Genomic DNA, 21,677 nt, shown 5'->3' with positions numbered 1-21,677 from the left:
TCTCAAGGTTGTAAAGATATAAAGGGTATAAGGGGCCTAAATAGTGTAGCAGCATAGCAAACCTGTTGTGCATTTTGTGATACAAGCACCAAATTTGGCACAAATGTACATTAATATGTTGCGAACATTTTCAGATATTGGGCCACTTGAAATTCTCTCTTTATGTCCGCCATATTGGATTTCAAAATGGCCGCCACTTGAAATCTACATTTGCTATTATCTCTGGACGTAATGCAGCTATTGACTTGATTCTGGTATCTACATGTATGTTTTTGGGGGCAAGGAATCCAATGGTACCATTTTCAACTTAATATTACCTATCACAGTCTGTTATATAATTTTATTTGGAAATTATCTAGGCAAATATTGGATTCAACACAATACTTTGAAAAGAATGTCTTAGTTCTGTAAATGTCTTAGGTATAATACTGACATGCTACATGGTCTAGTATTTGAGGCTAGGTGTACTGGTATCTGAGGCTAGGTATATACCGGTACTGAAGATACGTGTACATAAACAGTGTCATGTTAACAAGTTCAGCATTGCCACAAGTACATGAAGGTTGTTGACTCATCGTCATGTGCAGTCCCCTTCACACACACAGAGGGCTGTGCACTGAAGGGCAGCCTTTTTGCACTTGCAGCGCCTCACACACCCTTTCTTGCACTTGCAAGAAACCAGCTCAATGCAGCTGTGAGCTGCCTCAGTTAGCCTGGTCCAGTAAGGTGTGTACTGTCCTTGACCAACCCCAGTTGGTTGGTGGAGGGAGCTCTGGTACTGGCAGCAGTATCTGACCCCCACACATGTCCACCTTGATACACTGCCCTCTTGACATGTTCCTCCAAAGCTGCCTTCGTTGGAGCGATGAGCTGCACATCGTTCTTCCTTGCGAAGAGTTTCCTCCTGGCCTTGTCAATGTCTGTGCATTTGCTGGTTCGATCATACAACAGGATCACGAACCTCTCAATGATGCGCATTGTATCGTCTGGTATGTCATGAGGTGCAGAGGACAGCAGCAGCAGCGCCTCAGTGAGTTCTGGCAGTACCGTCCAGACTGCCCACACAGTCTTCTTGCCATGTCTATGAAAACTAGACACAGTGTCGCATCCAGTTAGAGCGTGGAACATTGGCAGTGCACGAGCCTTCTCTCGTCCCAATCCAGCTGCTATTTCGTGTGCTGCTAGGTATCGGAAACTCTGGCCTGTTCCGAATACCAGCCACAGTTTGTCTTCTGGTTGCAACTCCTGTGCCAGGGACACTGCCAGCACCACAACATCGGTGTCTACAGTCTGGATGAGTATTGCATGGTGTCCATGCTGGACTGCGTGAGATGCATGCAGCAACATCCGACTGTCAGCTTCTTCATGGTTACATGGGGCGAGTGAGGTCAGATATGGCAGTAGTGGCTTGCTGAGCACTGCCTCTCCATCAGTAATGACGAGTTGCTTGTCCTCCTGGTCAAACCATTCCATGAGAGCTGCTGAGAGGAACCTGAACAGCTCGGTCTTGTTGCTGTCCACTTGTAGGAAGTTCTGCCAGTTTCCTGGTATGGCTGCGGCAGCCACCACACGTCTCCGCACACCTTGTCCCCGCTTTACACGTGTACTACCTTTTAGTGAATCAGCAAGGTAAGTATCTCAGACCAGATCCAGGCGTGACACTGTTTGCAGCTTCGTGGACATATATGGGATGAAGATCTGTTGTGTATACTCTTCAAAGGTCTTTGATGCAGCCGGCTTCAGCATCTGGACGATGGCTGCTCCATCAAGCACAATACAGGTCGTGACAGGAGTCTCTGTCTTTGCATCGGAGACTTCTTCCAAGCATGTGAGGAGATCACTCTTGGTACCAGTGCAGAGGCTTCAGACAATGCAGGAGGACATGCCTGATTCTCGTGACAAAAGAACTCCTCAAGGTTTCCATCCCTCGTCTGGCAGCCAATGTACAGGCGTGCGAAGAGTTCACGGTCATTCTTGATGGAGGCGAACTGTTGCTGACCTATGCTCTGGCTTCTTGGAGTGGAAGTGCTGAACACCTTCAGCTTGTTACGAGGAATGGGTGCGTCCACTGCCTTTGTTCTGTCCAACAGACACTCTCTGGTGAAAGCCTCGAACTGCTCTTGGCCAATCCTCTTGGCATTCATCACGGTCTCCACAGCAGCAGGATCTGCGATCTCCTTTGTGTCCAGTTTGACTACATCCTGACTCTCCTCCTCGAATGGGTTGCCCATCTCCTCTATGACACCGACGAGAGAGAGAGAGCGAACATCTTTCACAAATGAGGCCTGTACACTTGGCGTCTGATCATGATGACGTGTGTCTGCTGTTTGCCGTCTCCAGTGTTGGTTCCAATCCTGGAATTCTTTGATCACCCTGGCAACTTCTGGTCCCGCAACCATCCAGCGACGTAGGGCACTAGGGTTGTCAGTGAGCCCAACTGCTCCACCGTCTCCTTTGATGCAGGCATTATTCTACTCATGTGCCTGGTCAATCGGGATTGAAGAGAACACCCTCTGTGTTTTCTGAACGGTGAAGTGGCTTTCCCTGAATTTCCTGGCTACATCTGGGTGTTTGATGGTGAGTTCGGCCATGTCCTTCAGGTGCACTGGTATCCACCTCGCATAGTGGGTGTGATGCAGTGCATGGAACCAGGGGACCAGCTCTGTCAGAGCATCGAGGTACATCATTAACCATCCCTGCCTGAGAGAACGCACATACACTGGAACCAACAGTTCTAGTTCCAGCACAGTTGCCCAGTAGTGAAACTGGGGGATGTCTTCTCCTCTCTGGCAACACCAGTCTTCAAACTCCAGAAGGTCCTCTGCATCCCTGGTTTCTCCCAGACAGTAGTGGTTGTAGGCACAGTGTTGCAGGATGTACAGTGCTGCTGCAGTCACTTGATGTGCTCTTCTTGTGCGCAAGACATGGGATGCTCGCAGGAATGAGTCTGCTGTCCCTGCTGTCGCAATCTCGGCTTGAACAAGTGCTTGCACCCAACCACTCCCTTTCAGCCAGTCCCCCAGTGTCCTCAGTGCCGCCATCTCTATGTGGAGGCCACCAAACATCACCACGATCTGGTCTTCACCATAGCTCTCTGGCCACTTCCACCGTATCTGCTTGGCCAAAGCAAACAGTGGCTGATCAATGGTGACCACTGGTGTCTGTCCAGGATTCAGGTGTTCCACAGCATTCTTCACGACGTCCATTGAGTGCCGGATCATGGCCACTGTGTGGGATCATGTGCGAGTGCCGGATCACTGTGTGAGTGCCGGATCATGGCCACTACCATTGGATTCCTTGCCCCCAAAAACATACATTTAGATACCAGAATCAAGTCAATAGCTGCATTACGTCCAGAGATAATAGCAAATGTAGTTTTCAAGTGGCAGCCATTTTGAAATCCAATATGGCGGACATAAAGAGAGAATTTCAAGTGGCCCAATATCTGAAAATGTTCGCAACATATTAATGTACATTTGTGCCAAATTTGGTGCTTGTATCACAAAATGCACAATTCTTTTGAATATTTGGGTTAAGCAGCCCCACTAAAATGTCTACAGGTACAATCCCAATAGTCTATAATGAATAGACGTACAGTATATTACATAATTAATTAACTGATTCATGGTTCAACTCATGTGCATACAGTATGTAATTAATAGACATACTCATATTAGTCAGGCAGCTTAGGACCGGATTTGAGATGGACATGGATACCCCGGACAAAAGTGGCAATTTTTTCCCACATGTTACCCGTTACCTTAGCTTTCCATTTTTGATAGGAACCACTCCCACCATTTCCATTATGGTGGCCATCTTGGATTTTCAAGATGGCTGCCATGTGAAAACCTATATCTACCAATATCTCGGCTTCTAAGCCACTGCGGATAACAATCTTGGTGTCTAAACATACATTTTCTGAGTCAACGAATACAACTATACCATTTAGAAAAGCAACAGACAATTTTTATAAACACAAGAAAGAAACTGAACATAAAACGGAATACTGTTATAGTACCATAGTCACTGAAAATACTGCCAGAACTGTAACTATATCAACTGTAAATGTGACGGTATATTGTCGTCACACACCACTGCACAATGCACATGCATTTTATTTCCAGCCTACTTCGCACAGTGACAACTGCAGAGTTTAGTGCATTTTCAATTTGCCTTTCTGCATGCGCACCACATTCACATTTTCAATAGCACCACATCCACTTTGGATCGTGCAGCTACATTTGACTAGTTCACTGCAGGCCTTGGAGACCACAGGTAACATGTTTCACACAGGAACCCATGAATTGCTGTCCTCATCGAGAGTCCAGCCCAACCTTCTGGAGTAGAAGCGTGTTGTTCAATGTGCTCACTGGTACACCATATTCCTGCCTGATATGCAACTCGCTTTGTGTGCTGCAATAGTGCATCCTGTGTTGGAGGAAGTCTCTCCATTGTCTTCCCCTTCTGGCAAAACAGCTCCTTTCTATCTTCATCCGCATGTTGCAGAGCTGGAAATGTTGAGCACCAACCTCTACTTCTGTGTAAGGATGAAGTTCCATGTAGGTTATGGCACATGTCACATCATGATAGCAGTTCCAAGCCCCCCATGCTGACTTCTTGCCTCTGCCAAAGAATGCATATGTCATATCACATCCCATGAAACTGTTAAAGATAGGGAGGGCTAGGGATTTCTCCCTACCCAGGTCTTCATAGATATCATTGATGTGATGATATGTAAAGTTCTTGCCCATACCAAAGGCAACCCAAATGCTCACATCGTGGCACAGGGTGGTCAGGTGATGGAACTTGCTGATGAGATTAACCACTACATCCGTGTCAACAGTGTGCACCAGACAGTTGGTACAGCCATTCTGAAGAACATCCTGGTGGATCAGAAGCATGGTGTCCACTTCCTCATGATCACATGGTGCCATAGATCGATCAGTCCTTCGAAGAATAGCTGTGACACCAGATGTGATGATTATTTCCTTCTCTTCGGGGCAATCCACAGTGGTAATCATGTTGGAAAGGAATGCAATCAGTTCCTGTTTGTTGGCTGGGTCACATAAGAAGTCGGCCCAGTTTCCTGGGAGCTTATTCTTGCCAGCAACCTTTCTCTGAACACCCTTTCCTCGCTTGTCTCGAATGGATTATTTGATGCTGCTGGGGATGTATGTCCCATACTATATCAACTCTTTTGGAGTTTTCCAGTATTCTTATGATGTATGGAACAAAGACCCGATCAGCACACTTATCAAATGTCAGAATGTTGTGAGTAGGGAGAAAGTGCAAAACAGCAGCTCCATCAAGAAGTTTCATGTCAATGGAATCAGTAGGATCATTGTGGGTGTCTTTGCCCAGAATGTTCATCAGAACAGATTTCTTTCCGAAGCACAATTTTCCATCATAAGAGAGTGAAGGGGGAAAGGATGATTCTCATGGCTAAAGAATGTACTCATGTCACTAACCCTGTGTTGCATCACGATGTACAGGTGAGAGAACAGAACATCATCCTTGAGTAGGGAGATATTTCCCACTTGTTTGGTCTTGGCTTTTGGCTGTGGACAACTGAAGAGAGGAAGGGCATTCTTCTTAATCGGCTCATGAATGGAGGATGAGTGATCAATAATAACTTCTTTGCAATATTTGGCATACTGATCCTTTCCTCGACGATGTGCTGTTCGCACCGTGATCACCACAGATTCATCCAAAACATTCCATATGTCTACTGCCAGTAACTCATCACTGTCATCAAGGAAAAGGTTTTCCAGGTCGTTGATGACCTGAACCAGACTCACAGCCTGCTACTTGAAACTGCTCTGTGTGGAAAATCCCTATTCATGATGATAACCATAATCAGAGTCTATATCTTTTTGGAGGTAGTCCTCTTCAAACTCCTTCAGTAACCTTGCTTGTTAGGGTAAGTAACCTTGCATCATCCTTGTCACACTTTTTGGAAGCTCTCTCCAACTTCTCTTTACTGAATGTGACATCGCAAGATTTGTGCCATGCACCCCAGTTTTGGACCAGTTCACCTACAGTCATGTCTTCTCCAAAGTTAAGCACCACTGACAATGTGCCCAGGGCTCTGAAAGAATTAACGTTATTCAGGAAGGAACTGTATGGTTCTGACTTGTCCCCGCTTCTTTGTGCATTGAGTGGGCATTCAGAAGCTCTGCAGTCTTTTATTGACAGATCAAGCACATGTTCTGATCCATAATGCTAGTCAACCTTAAAATAAATGAAATTCTTAATTTCTTATGAAATAATCATCCGATAAAACATGTCACTGAACTTCTCCATCTGTTTTACTTCTTTTCTTTCCCCTATGTTGATGGAGCTGTTCCACCTGAAAAAAAAACCCGAAAATAACCAAGCCTTGTTTTATTTTTGACCAAATAACCAATCTGACACGATCCTAAATGGTATAGTTGTATTCCTTGACCCTGAAAATGTATGTTTAGACATCAAGATTATGATCCTAAGTGGCTTAGAAGCTGAGATATGGACAGATACAAGTTTTTACATGGCGGCCATTTTGAAAATCCAAGATGGCCGTCAATGTATTCGGAGGAAGTGGTTCCTACCAAAAATGGAAAGCTAAAGCTTTGGGTAACATGTGAGGAAAATTTAGCGCATTTGTCCAGAATGTCCACATCCATTTGCTAAGCTGCCTGACTATAAGGGTCCACCGAGGCTTCACCTCGATGAGGATTCACCATTCACACATGTCTTGTTCTTGTCATATATACTGTGTGTTAGGGTGCTTCATAATAGGGGGTAAAAAATAAAAGTATGAATATTCATGCTCCCTGGGTGCACCTTTGTTCCATTTGACAGTAGAAACATACACACCAAATATGAAGCAGATTGGAGGATGTTTAGGGGTTCCTCAAGTTGGCACAATATTGTTGAAATTTGCCAAACTGGAACTGACAACTTGCCGTCGAATATGCACAACGCAGTACACTTCACAATTAATATGGTTGTTTGATATTTTCAAAAACCACAGCAGTCATATAGGATGAAAGAATAGTTTTTCCAAGGAAACCTAGGTTTCCAAGGAGACCTGCCCTCTCCATAATGGACATAATTGTGCCAACTTGAGGAACCCCGAAATATCATGGAATTTTGTTCATTTTTGACCTACAAGTTCTTATGGGGTATTGGAACAAAGGCAAAATCAGGGAGCAGCAAAAATCAAACTTTCATTTTTTTGGAACACCCTACTGTGTGTGTGTGTGTGTGTGTGTGTGTGTGTGTGTGTGTGTGTGTGTGTGTGTGTGTGTGTGTGTGTGTGTGTGTGTGTGTGTGTGTGTGTGTATATATATATATATATATATATATATATATATATATATATATATATATATATATATATATATATATATATATATATACACACACATAGACAGAGTGAAAATCAGATGAAAAGTGATGAGTTATGTGACCTTGACTTTTTGACCTCAAAAAGAATAGGCTTCGAGCTTGTGATTATGACTACCTCTACCAGGGGGTTAAGTTTTGTGAAAATTGGAGTCAAATTGCGACATGTACGTGCAATTGACGTAGAAACAAATAGACAGACAGACAGACAACACCAACCAATTTACTTGTGAATCTTCAATTTTGCAATTAATTAACAAAGGGGGACTGGGTGCATTGGACCAGATTTGGAGAGGATTGACTCAGACATGAATGATTGGTGTGCATTTGTACTTACTGAAAAGAAAGAAAAATTAAAAAAAAAAAGTTTCCTCTCCTGCAGGAAGGGAGACTTAATAAACGGTTTGCAAACCGTATACAGTTATACTTATTATATAATGAAGGACTACTTTTGCCCATGCAGGGTAGTGTCGATCTGTGTCATCAGACAGGTAGAACAATGGATGGAATCAGAAGAACGTTGATTGAAGTATGCTAACTGCCGTTGGAGAAGCAAGAAGTTGAGCTTTCCCAAGTTGAGCTTTCCCTTTCAGCGGACCAATTTTTAGCTCGCCTGTTTGAAGAACAGAGAGCTATAGCGACACCCCCGGCGTGAGCGTGAGTGTCAGCGTGAGCATGAAAATGTTAAAGTTTTTGGTGCAAGTAATTTCGTTTCTAATGTTTTTATCTACCACACTATTTTTTTACTGATTACAATATACAAATACATATATTGCTTTAAAATTATTTGGATCCGACTTCACAGCAATGCTTTATAAATTATAAAAAATATTATTAGACTAGTCTTTTAAAAACGATAAATGTATAAACAGGCGAGCATTGGGTGGCTTTGACACCAACTCTGTTTTTTTTTCCTTTGATGATACTTCGATCAACGTTCTAACATACGCATGCCATGGAAATACCAGTATATGGTTTAAATCGAAAATCTTGGCTGTAAAATAATCTTTTCACATCAGCAAGAATCATCATTAGAGGGAAAAATCTTTATATTGCCAACCATGTACGAAGGTATACTCCACAAGGTAAATGTGATGATGCACGTTGTTTGTTCAACAACCAATCTGTGCGAATTCCAAGATTCTTTATGTCAGCTTATCATAGAAGACGATCACCTAAAGGTGTGATTAAATCGTGGTTATTGGGTATGGATACGGCAATTATTGGTGAAATGTGGGGCATAGTATGCCAGAGGGTTCCGGCTTTGGAACGGCTTGATTGTGCAAATAGGGTATGGAACTGTGAGTGTGCAAATAGCACTGTGAGTCCAACACAAGCATCATGAATAAACGAGAGGGGCAACATTTCTTACTGGTGTACAAAATACATACCGATTACAGAAAATAGTGTTCCAGTCATCAGTAGTGCGTATACTACACTCAAGAAACCAGCGATTTTGATCTGTGTCGCTGCCTTGCATTTGAAGCAGATAATTAGGAACAAAACTTGAGGGATGACGCTCACGATGATTGCTTGTCCCGAGTTCATTTTGAAGATGTATGAAAGTGCACCTGTGGAAGAAAAGCATCAAGAAAGCTTACAGAGGGTCTCAGAGATAATGTAATAGTTAACCGAGCAGGGTCCTTCATGAACCATTATTCATCAAATTCATTATTTAAAGGCATAAAAGTAAAGTTTTCATTGCCAGGTAAACTTAGCCTCCAATGCTTTCAGAAGAAGGAGGTGATGTTAGCGCAGTTGTTGGAAGTCATCGGTGCTTATGCTTGGGTGAAATTTGGTAGGGGTGTTTATTGTCATTTCCCTTGACCCACATGTTGGAGAACCAGCAGTGTAAGTAATAAACTGATCTCGACATCCCAAATGATGTGATATGTCAATGAACCCTTTTATCTTCACAATAATTAACTGCTTTCTGCCACCAACCTACCCACACAATCCCCCCAAATCCATACAATGACCCCACCGCTCTTTCATATACCCCTTCCTCCTCATCCTATTTGAGCATCAAAATGTTTTTTTTTTTGAATTCATTTTAGGATAGACGTCATATTAACCTAATATTGATAATGACTATCCATGAAGCTGGAGTGAAAGTTGTAGGAATACCAGCCAACATGAGGCACACAGTTGCTGGACCCAGGAGCGAGGAAACCATGTTGAGGTGCATATAGAACACGAAGGCCCGGGAAATGGACATGTTCCGTTTTACGGTCTCGGGTGATGACTGCAGGAGATCCACCAGGTTGGCCATGGTGGAAGGACCCCATCGTCGGCGTTGGTTGAAAAACTCAGAGAAACCCTCTGGAGCATTGGTGTAAGCATCTGCTCCAGCACAGTATTCAAGCCTGTAGCCATGCTGAAGGAGCAGAGTGCTCAGCCAGCGATCTTCCCCTGGTACACCCAAGATGCAAGAAAGCAGGCAGAAAGATATAAAGAAAAGCAATGTTTCATTCATCCAGTAACAATATGGTAAGCTTCTGTGATGAATGGCATGAGCAACTAATTATAATGTGGTAAATACTCTGCCACAGTATAAGGTGTTCATTAAGGTGAATGGATATAGTCCCTTCCCAATACTGTTCTGTCAAGCTTCTGATCTCTTAGGAAAGCCGAACAATGAACAAGGGCATGCACGCAATCATACTTACCTAAAGAAGTAATGAAGGAACCAAAGAAGTCACAAACCTGCTGTATAAGGATTACCTGAAGTTTTTCGCACCATACATAAAGAAAAACGAACTGAAGGAGGAAAAATTGGTAAAACAATCCAATGACAAAATGAAGTGGAATTTGTACTTGACGAATGCGATAGATATAGATTGGTTTCAGAAAAGCCAAAACAAACAAACAAAAAAAAAAACAAGAGTGAAAATTGCTTTGCAATACATGTCCCCTACTGGTCCCAATGAATGTTCGGGAGATTAAAAAAAAATTTCATTGCGTTTAACGCACACTCGAGCTGATACGGGAAACTAAATGAAGAAGATGAAACTCTCAAGCACAGTGTTTGGGTCTATTTGTCAAAATACGAGTAAAAAGAAAAGCAATTTTTAATTTACTGATATATTTATCGATGAGAAATCAATAAAGACAATGAGGATGACAAACAGGAGATAAAAATTAGTTTGCTTTAGCGCATGCTCAAGCCGATACCGGAACCAAAATGAAGAAGAAGAACCTTTCTAACCCAGTCTGTTTCATTCATTTCTAATGAATAATTGCTAATTTCATATTAAAAATAACCTGATGTACAGACATGAAGTAAAAACATGCGCATGGCTTATGTACATACATAATACATCATGGTTTTATATATATATATATATATATATATATATATATATATATATATATATATATATATATATATATATATATATATATATATATATCTGGAATCATTCCAATTGCACTGGGCCATGGACTATCACACAGGCCAAAAGGCCTGAGGCTTGACGACTTGTGCTGCTTCATGCAATGGTGGCACATGATTTTATTGGGGTGGAGTCAGACCAGCTGTCCAGCGAATGGGCATAAAGCAGTGGGGTCGAGTCAGGGCAGCTGAACACTGACCCATGTATATTATGTGATATTTTCTAACTTAAAAAGGGCATAACTGTGATAAATTGACAAAATGCCCTGAAACTCGAACTTCTTCTGTAACTTACTGTATCATAATAAAGCCATGTACCAAGTTTCAGTTGAATATGTTAAAGGGTATGGAAAAATAAAGTCAGAAAAACCACAGGATAGATGGACAACAAACCTATAGTGAAACTGATATGGGACTAATAAACATCTAAGTTGACTGAAGAACAAAAATACAACAGCTAGAAAACAAAAACAATGATCAATATCAAGGGGTAGAATAAGAAGATTAAATATGGCATGAACAAATGTATACGTCAATGAATGGCTGTTTTATAACACGACTCATGTTGAACCTTCCGCCACATCCTCTCCCCCTCGTCCTTCACCCAATTAATAAAATCAAGGCAATAAACTGGCTTTGCAGGGCTGGTGTTTGAATACAGTTGTGGTATTGTATATTTATTGACATTTATTAATCAACAAACTGGTCACCAAAATCAAGAAACTGCTAACAAAACATAAAATGCTGAGCGTGCTATAAAGTCAGTGCATCACAAGAATAACTAGAACGGCACTTGGTAGAGCACATACTGTACCTCTGCCATGCTGGACATTTTAGGTTTTGTATCCCACTGATGGGTCAAATCTGGATCCGGACCTGAATCAAAATCGAATCAGCTTGTTCTCGTCACCAAACCAACTCATCCACATAGTTTTGTCATAACTCGAACACAACTTATTCAGATATCATGCTTTTTAGCGTTTTTTGCCCAATTTCTCAAGGGTGAAGAATCCCTTTGTAAAATAAAATAATTCTTATATCCAGATTCGGATCTGAGGGGTTGGGTACTCTGGAGTGCATAGTGTCATTGGCTTTAGTCTCGTGAGTGGATAAATTGGATCTTGCATGGCTAGGTGGCTATTGAAAACAAACTGTCCTTCGGCAATCATTTGGACAAATTCAGAAGGGCAGCTTCCTTCTGGCAGGATGGTTTTTGGTTAAAGATCGGCATATATGAAAATTAATGCTGAAGAGCGGGTAGATTTGACCTATTCCCACCAAGTCAACATGTCGGTCTTTAGAGACCCCATGACCGTTACAATATATATATATATATATATATATATATATATATATATATATATATATATACATATATATATACACACATGTATGGATGATCCATAGTTTTTTGCACTGAAAATAATGAACAACTAAAATAAATAATAAAACTGGAGACATTAGGGCGGCCAACATAAATGTGATAAGGACGCCGTCAAGGAACAACTATGACACCTGGGAGGAGCTCGCAGATGACTGGTCACGATGGAAAGGCCTAATGAGAGCTGGGACTCTTCACTTTGAGAGAATTTTATACCAGCTGCTCAATTCCAAGGGTCAACAACGGAAAAACTGAGGTAGTACCCAGCCCCCTTAGCTCCGGCACAAACCTATGATGACGACATAAACCACAAACCTGTGGAATCTTGCGTCAGTCCCAAAATGAGACTCCATATCCACCAGAGAACCTACAGTAGATGAAACCAATTTGATGGAAAATGACTGTTCAGACATTCTCAAAACTGAGAACTACAATCATCATCATGCTTAGTTCTATACCATATGGAGAAAACCCATTGGTGTATATGGAACTTTTGTTATAATTACTGTGAGCATCTCATTTGCAGCACTGTAATAAATACCCCTTCCATAACAACTAAACTATTTTGATATTTCATTAAATAAATTAAATATACGAGTGAAAGAAAGTCAAAAAGCAAAAACAGATGAACAAAGTGTGAAACAAGCAGGAAATTGTATCTGAGTGCGATTTAACAACAACAACAAAGAACAAGGCCGCACACCTTGGTCGTACTGCACGAGGTGCTTTGACTCGAGGGAGTTGGCTGTGTACTTTCCCGCGACATTGCGATGCATGAGGGCTGAGGCGCGAAAAAGTGAGAAACAGCCTGGGACGCAAAGCACACACCCAAACACATGTTCGGCAGACTTCTGCAGCCAGTGTCCAACCGCATATTCAAACTTCTGGTACCACACCAATGGGCCTACAAGAGAGTCACAACCGGGTGGGATGACACTTTAACCTAAGGGACAATGAAGAAAGGGATCTCCACAGGGCAGTATCTGGCAGCACTCATTGCCAGTATGCAATGAAAGTAATCACATAAGTTAACGGTTATTGAACATGATAGAAGCAGAGAGTGAAAATCCCGTGAGAATTGCTGCTTGAGTGGTTATGAGCAACTCATAAAAAGATGTCCGTTTAACTTGATATGAGCATATTTCATGAGGAACTTTTTCATGAGGAATGTTTCAGTACATCCTCTGTGACTTGATGAAGTTGCACAAACCATTTCCAATTGGGTGGATTCGGCCACACGCAGCTGCCACAGTATCATCCCTCTGCAACCGGTCTAGAAGCATCATTAATGCTGCTGGTTTGAAGTCAGTGTCTCCATCAAGAGCCAACAGATAAGTGTGCTCTCGTTCCTGGGAAGAAAGCTCATTGAGATGAAAATTCATTGTCCATCTCAGCACCAACTGATTCACAGAGTAATAAAATATTTCCCAAACTTTTTTCAGTTCTCAGCTACTGTCCTTATGGAGGACTTACATTTACAGACAGTTATGAATAGCACAGCAAGCAGCAAGGTGTAGGGCCAATTCAAAGAGCTGTATTTATTGATAAATATGTGGCAATGTCATTGAAGATATATCTAAGGAGGGGACCCAGAGGGGCTGGATTGTTACCTCATTTTTAGTTAAACCCTATTTATATAGCTTAGTCCAACGATTGTGCATTCATCAAAGTATTTTAATGTGTTTATATATGATGACAGAAATCTAATCACTGTTGCCTGCACACCTCATACGGATGAACCAAACCCATACATCATGAACATTGTTCAGCCTAACAACTATGAGTCTGGTCAGAAACGAGCACTGTCTGCATTGAACAACGCAACCCGTGTTTGGGGTAGAGAGTTAGGCTCGTAGATTTGTCCATATCCAACATTATTTGGGATTTCATCTACGCCATATGACCCAAGATTTTGAAACATTTGGTATTATAGTGATGGTGATCTCATCGACAATCAACATTCCTCCTTTTTGAACACGAGACAATTCTGCACCATGTTATGTTGGTTTTCTTATTTGTTTGGTATTGGTTTCAACATGGTCGTTTCTTGTTCTTGTATGAATGTGGTCTGATACAAACATGAATACATTTGAAACGAGAATGACACTCTGTAGTGAACACTTCATATTTTGTTGAACCAGGTTGAACACTTTACATTTTGTATCCCACCGATAGGCTGGATCTGGATATGGACCTGAAACAAAATCTAATCGGCTTGTTCTTGTCACATAACCAATTTATCCACCTAGTTTTGTCACAACTCATCCAAAACTTTTTAAAATATCGTGCTATATATCGTTTTTGGATCCATCTTTCAATGGTGAAGAATCACTTTTAGAATCAAAATCTTCTCGTATCCGGATCATCATCAAAATTTTGTCATAACTCGTCCACAACTTTTTGAGATATCATGATATAAATAGTTTTTGGCCATTTCTCTCAGTTTTAGAAATTCGGCCTATGTTAACCTTTTGACCATAAAAATAAGTGGTGGTTGAATTCCTTGACCTGATATGTAAATCCTGTTCAAATTTCAATTCAATGAGATTAAAATTGAGAATTTTAGAAAGTTGTTGACCTTTTGGCATATGCTGACCTTAAAAATAATTGGTGGTTGAATTCAGTGAGCTGATATGCAAAATGCTCTTCAAATTTCAAGTTGGATGAAAATTGACAATTTTAGAAATTTTGGCCTATGCTGACCATTTGGCTGATGTTGACCTCAAACATAGTTGGTGGTTGAATTCAGTGACCTGAGAAGCAAATGCTCTTCAAATTTGAAGTCAAATGAATAAAAATTGAGGAATTTAGAAATTTGAAAAAGTTGTTGACCTTTGACCTATGATGACCTTTTGACCTCAAAAATAAATAGGATTCTGTCGGACCACCAACTCCACCATTTGGTCTCCCAAAACAAATAGCAGTCATCAAATGCAAAGCACACAGGAACCAGAAAGACAAAAGAGCAAAAGGAAACAGCTGAGCAGACGCGGTAACAAGAGAAGCCGTAAAAGTACAATCAGCCGCAAAGCAAATACTACTCGCTAAAGAGGAAGAAGTGACTCCTCCAAAGAAGATGTAGTAGCATTACAAAAAGTGGTAGATGAGGAGGAACAAAACAAATAGAGGAGGCTGGAATGCATTTTTGATGAAAACAAAAAGCTTTGGACCTCCAGAGAGGGTAAAATAGTTGCACCAAAGGCACTTTTAGCATGGCTTGCTCGTTTGGTGCATGGAAGTGGCCATACGGGCAAGAGGGGGATGCAGGAAGAAGTGCTTCGAACATGGCATGCGCCAGGGTTTATGGCTGAGGCAGAACATTTTTGCAGGATCTGTTAAACAAGTATTACCGGAGCCAGCGATGGAGGAGTACCACGGTATCCAGCCTGACGAGTGGGTGTACATCAAATTGTTCAAGCGAAAGAACACATTGAGACCACGCTAGACAGGACCTCATCAGGTACTGTTGGTTACCCACACTGCTGCCAAGTACGAGGGTAAGTCAACATGGATTCATACATACCATTGCAAGAGGGCACATAAGACAACATAAAGAGATTCGAAGAAAGCCGCAAATGGGAAAGATATTACCAAAATTCTACTACATGCTTAGTAGTGTTGCGAACTTGTATGTTCATAATCTTGGTAACTTGGACAGTGAAGGACAGTGAGAGTCTTAATGAAATGGGAACAATCATGGTATGTTTGACAATGATGCATAACTGTACAAAAGGATCAGGACTAACAAAGGAAAGACAAGGAATGGATCATCATAGAGTAAGGAGGGTAATGGCAAGTAAACCTCAGGAACATCTGCATGAGCAAGGAGTGTGTGGGATAAATACCTACTTGACTCTTTTGTATAATTATGCAATGAAAGAAAACAAGAAGAAGTGTTGGGTGGGCGCTCATCTCCCGTATTCCTCAAAGACACGATTGCCACTAGCAGTAATCCCATTTGAAGAAATAGATTATTGTGGAGCTGGATGGTACCATAATTTTAACTTGACCAGAACCAGTAAGGAGGAATGTACAAGTTTTGCAAACCACTTTTACCCTCCTTATAGCTTAAAGAAGAAATCTCCATATTTTAAGATTACATACAAATATGATGGGTTCCTTTGCTTGACCTGGATGAATCCTAGCAGCAAATTTTACACAGGAAATTCTACTTGTAATTCCTCTATAGAGGTAAATGACATGGAAGGTAATCGGAAGGGCAAAATGGCACATTTATCAAGGATGCCTCAAATGGCACGTACTTTTTTGTGGATTCTTCAGGGTTTATCCTTGGTTACCATACAATTTGACTGGATCCTATTATTTGAGTTATGTGGTGCCGCATATACGCTTGACCACAAACTCACCGTTTGAAGGTATTCTGCAACTGAAGAGGGGCATTTCAGAAGGGGAGATCACAGCAATGACAATTATTCCAATGCATGGGACATGGAAAGCAGGAACGGAACTTATTGATATGGCAGCCTCACTAGAATTGAGAAGGAATGTTGTACTTATATTCCCGACAACTTTGAAAAGATTCATGATGCAGCACAACAAATAAAAAAGATAGCTGCTACATATCATGATAATAGCAAGGGATGGGATTTAGTGTCATGGTTGAAAGAAATGTTTGGCGGTTGGGGAGCATGGATACTCCATATATTGTTCATTGGACTTTTGATGTTTGTGGCTATTGTTGTTGTCATCGTATGCGTGAAGGCACGAATTGGAGTGTGTGTGAGAGGGTTTGCCACAGTGACAATGATGGTGGCGCATGAAGTTCTTCTGGACTTTCCATCTTTGAGCAACCATGAAGATCCAGAAAACGCAGAAAACCCAGAAAATTAAGAATTTCGTATAAATTTTGGTTGTGACACCATGAGGGTGAAATTTTATGAAAAATGTGAACAACGTATAAACGTGCCCCCAGGGTTGATGAAAGCTCTTTTGAAAGAATTCAACAATTGTTAAAGAATGAAAAACAGCTAGATGATCTTGATGAAGGGATATATGAATACGAGGAAGATGCCCTGAAAACAAGCATGGAAAAAGAATTGGAGTGGCTTGCTCAAATAATAAAATGAATAGTATATATTGGAAAAGAGGTGATTACCCGTTGAATATATTCAGTGTGCACAGAGTTCTCTTCTTACAGGCTACCTGGGTGCCACAACTCCATGGGACGAGACTAGGGGAGGTGGTGGCATCCCCAAAAGAACAGAGGTCACATTCACTTGCTCAATTGGTGACCCAACATGGAGCACAAGTCCGGGTGTTGCCGTGGAGGCGGATCCTGTCGCTAACTGAAGACAAATTTAATTTTTGTAGGTTTGTTCTTGCAGAACAAACCTTTGAGTTGTTCTGTATGAACAAAGCCAGGACTTGTTGGTAATGAAATAAAGTTGAACTTGTGTGCTTGGGTGAATTAAATAAATAACGTTAAAATGCTTCAAAGTTAGGAGTATGGCCAAGGACTTTTGGCAAATGTTATGCCTTCATCTTATCTGTACGAACAAAGAGTTACACGTTCTCACACACATCCTGAGCAGAGACTGTGACCTCACACTCCCACATCCTGCCTCAGGGCACACCTGGCCAGATATGGAGGTGCTTTTCCTTTCTGTTTTTATTAATCCTTGCTTTACGAAGCTTTCTTGTAGTTTGACATTGATTAACTTGCTTTCCTGTAAATGATGCTTTGGTTGTAGACCATGCCCTATTAGCAATAATATAAAACCTTTTGTCTATAGTTAGAGAGTGCTTGGAGATTTTATAACCAGCACTTGCCCCGCACCTGTGTATTTATACATTAAACGATCATAGTGGACTGTAAAGTCTCTTGTGATTTAGAGATAACCAAAATCTCCACAACAGAGCGCAAACCTCTGCCATGCAATGCCTAATCCAGTATACCATATCACGCCTAATACATTTTTGAAATATCATGCTACATATCGTTTTTGGCCCCATCTCTCAGAGGCAAAGAATCACTTTAAGAATTAAAAAAAATTATTATCATGTCTGGATCTGGATTCGGATCTTCACCAAAATCGAATCAATTGTTACTTGTCACACATCCAAACTGTCCACTAAGTTTCATCCACATCCAAACTGTCACACATCTCTCACAATGGTGGAGAATCACTTAAAAAGTTCTAGTACCCGGATCTGGATTCGGATCTTCACTAAAATTATGCGTTGCTGTCCATGGCTGTCCACCCCCACACACACACACACACACACACACACACACACACACACACACACACACACACACACACACACACACACACACACACACACACACACACACACACACACACACACACACACACACACACACACACACACACACACACACAATTCAGATGGATTGTTTCAAAACTATGGACAAAAACATGTGACAAAGAGACAAACAAACCCTTCAGACCAACATACTTAGCAAAAAAAAAAGTTTGCAAAAACAAAAAAAAACAAAAAAAAAAAAAAAAACAGAGGTGAAAACATAACAAACAGAGGTGTATGTAATAAGAAATTCAACGAAAACAAACAAAAAAAATGATTAAAATATTTTTAAAAAATAATAGTAATAAATAGATTTGGGGGGGGAGTGGGGGGGGAGATGAGGTTAGGAACTAATAAAATTCATTTACTCTCTCATGGAGGATCTTGTATATACATTACATGCAGGATAACGACATCAGGAGACGTGAATGTACTTTTACATGAATCACAAGGATTTCAGAAAACAACAGAAGAATCAACACATAACAGCACATGGGATTGAAATTTGTGCTCACAACATCCTGACCCATGGATTAATTGCTTCAAATAAGGGCTCCAAATAAGCGAGAGTATAAACAGAACACTTTGAGGAAAGCTTAATTGGAAGTGGACCAAGTCTGGTATATCTGCCATTTTCATACCTTTACATGATGGCGGGACTTCCAGCCAATGAGGTAAAACATGTACATAACCTGCAAGCAAATGACAATAAATACAATGAATGAGTCATTCTTATCCTCTGTAAAGTTAAAGATATCATATGCTAAAACCGTCGAAATAAATAGATGGATACTAATAACCGATGGATGATCAATAAGTATATTTACATCAGATATTTAAGTAATCATCAATACCTTGCTCGCCAATCAGCCGTTGTAAAGGTAAACACTTTGGCATGACACACCTGTGACCATCGCTTTTTGCGCCGAACGAGGGTTTTGTCCTTGAGGTGAAGAAACAGCTCACAGCCAAAGGGAAGATTAAAGATGATCTGCATGCCATATGGCGTGATAAACCTCCTCATTCGCTGCTTCATGATGTCTGGCCTGTCTGTGTTGCTGTTTTTGGGTTTGGATAATGAGAATTCAACACAATGGTGAACAAACAATTGATTTATAATTGCAGCTCAACAAAGTACACTTTTGAGTTTCCAGCACAATCTTATGGTAAAACAGCACAACACCATATGGTCTTCTGCTTCTCATTCTTCTTGCGTATGGCAGCTTGGTTGCCAGGTAGCTATCATTTTGTTGGGGCACAACTCTGCCACTGATGCTGTGCCCCTATACCAGTACACTGGTACTTATTTTTCTGACCTCGAAAGGATGACAGGCTGAGTCAACCCCACCTGGTGTCAATTCAGCTGCCAACAGGGATCAAACTCAGGACCCAAACATCCCAAGCCAGCCACCCTAACCACAAAGTCAATACCAGGCAACACCATCTATACTATAAGAGAGCCAGCCGCTTCTCTGTATGCGTGTCACCATTTTTCTCAAAGATGGCTGTACGGATCTTCGTCAAACTTTCAAGGGTTTGTCAGTGAGTGCGAGGGCGTGTTTTAGGCAAATAAAATTTTGGAAATTTTAAAGAATTTTGTTTCGATTTTTTTTAGTTGTTGTATCGTGCCAAAGCCTTTTTGATTAATGACAGTTATATTCAAGTACACACACGTATAAATAAATACAAAACAATTACCAGAGATATAAATACAAATAAACCCCTTCCGGAAGCAGTCCAAGTTAGCGGAACATCTTTTTCTTCCTGAACTGCACCACGTTTACAGATCGGGGTCAAACTTAACCCAGAAACATCAACGGTACATTCACGAGCATCCATTTGATGACTAACATCTAATTCCACTTCTACGGTCACACTTTTACAATGCCTCTCTTATCCAATATAATCTACACAGTGTTTACAAAGTCCCGTTACCCTCTCCACAAAACCTGATAAATGAATATAATGAACACACAAGAGGTATAAATGTAAATTATGAATATATGAAACTTTTATTGTTATAAAAACAAAATAGTAACATTAACATGAACACATACATATGCAGTACGAAACATACCGGGGTAGATGATGATGGAGGGGTTTTGGGGGGAGGGGTAATGGGACATTATGACCACCCTGTGGGGAGTAATACATTTCTATATGTGCGAAGTTGATTTTGCGATTTCTTTGTTTCTGGTCTCATGATCATGGTCACTTGACAGTTGCATTTCCATGGGGTTTCCGCAAATCTTACGGGATTGTGAGTTCGACAGGTGACTGTGACGGAGAATTTTAAGATCGCGATGTTGTGCCTAAGCCTTTGCAGCTACGTGAATGGTAATATTGAATGACTCCAGACCTCATTCCTTATTGGGTGTGGGGAAGTGTTTTAGCCCCCCTCCCCACAAAAAAATACCAGGCAATGCTGGGTACCACTTATGGTTTTCTATAATATGACTTTATGGAAGACAACACTGAATCTTCATGGGATCACTCTGGGTCCATATTGGAACCATAATGGTGGTGTTTGTTTGTGTGCATCATTAGTTAAATATGGCAATGGGTGTTGTTTTTGTTCTGATATATAGTTAGATAAAGAATGAAAGTACATAGTAGTATTACATTCTTGAGATACACAAAATGAGTGCGAGATGGGCTGTCAGGTTTATTTATATATTTTTGAACTTTGTAGCTTCGTCACTAATTTATTGAGGACCTTTCCCCTGGAAGTATATACTGTTGGCTTTATGGTTTGTGTGGCTGGCGATCTTAGGGTCGTGAGTTTGAGCCCTTGTTGTGCCATTAAATAACAATAGGTGGGTGAACTCATTCTGTCATCATTGTGAGGTTGGAAAAAATGAGTACCAGCTTACTGGGAAGAAAGAGCCATTTGGGGATCCTGCATCGTCATGGTAACCCATCCAGGATTGTGCCTGCCGGCCAATGGAAAACAGCCTTGGCAGTCTTGTGTCTGAAGATGTGAAAGCAATGGATATTATTCTTTTTCTTCTTCTTTCCCATGAACTGACACTATCAAGCTGTAGTAGGGGTAGACATTTGTTCATTCATTTGCATGTGTGCTCACAATGGCTGGATCAAATTTGGCATTGCTTGAGCCAGCCAATCTGAATGGTAGACTGGTTAAAAGAGAGTCTGAAGACAGAGTAGAGGGACAACTTAAGGAGAGATGCCAGCGACATTTACAAAGATTCAGGAGAGTTGAGTGGT

At 41.1% G+C, this 21,677-nt stretch overlaps 1 protein-coding gene across 1 annotated transcript in view; it reads right to left on the bottom strand.

Annotated features, from left to right (window-relative positions):
• The window catches only part of LOC147025951 (chitin synthase chs-2-like), an 84,501-nt gene that overhangs the window by 21,205 nt on the left and 41,619 nt on the right, over positions 1-21,677 (bottom strand). Inside the window, exons 7-12 of the mRNA XM_085880882.1 lie at positions 19,354-19,507; positions 19,091-19,141; positions 13,372-13,510; positions 12,865-13,065; positions 9,514-9,798; positions 8,778-8,957 (exon numbers count right to left, since the gene is read on the bottom strand). Of these exons, the coding sequence (XP_085737008.1) occupies positions 8,778-8,957; positions 9,514-9,798; positions 12,865-13,065; positions 13,372-13,510; positions 19,091-19,141; positions 19,354-19,507 (1,010 nt within the window). The remainder of the gene's footprint in view (positions 1-8,777; positions 8,958-9,513; positions 9,799-12,864; positions 13,066-13,371; positions 13,511-19,090; positions 19,142-19,353; positions 19,508-21,677) is intronic.

This window comes from Eptatretus burgeri, chromosome 5 (genome assembly GCF_056783735.1).
Source record: "Eptatretus burgeri isolate ZD-2024b chromosome 5, Ebu_testis_v1, whole genome shotgun sequence".
NCBI classification, from domain to species: domain Eukaryota; kingdom Metazoa; phylum Chordata; class Myxini; order Myxiniformes; family Myxinidae; genus Eptatretus; species Eptatretus burgeri.
This window is presented reverse-complemented; position numbering and strand designations above follow the sequence as displayed.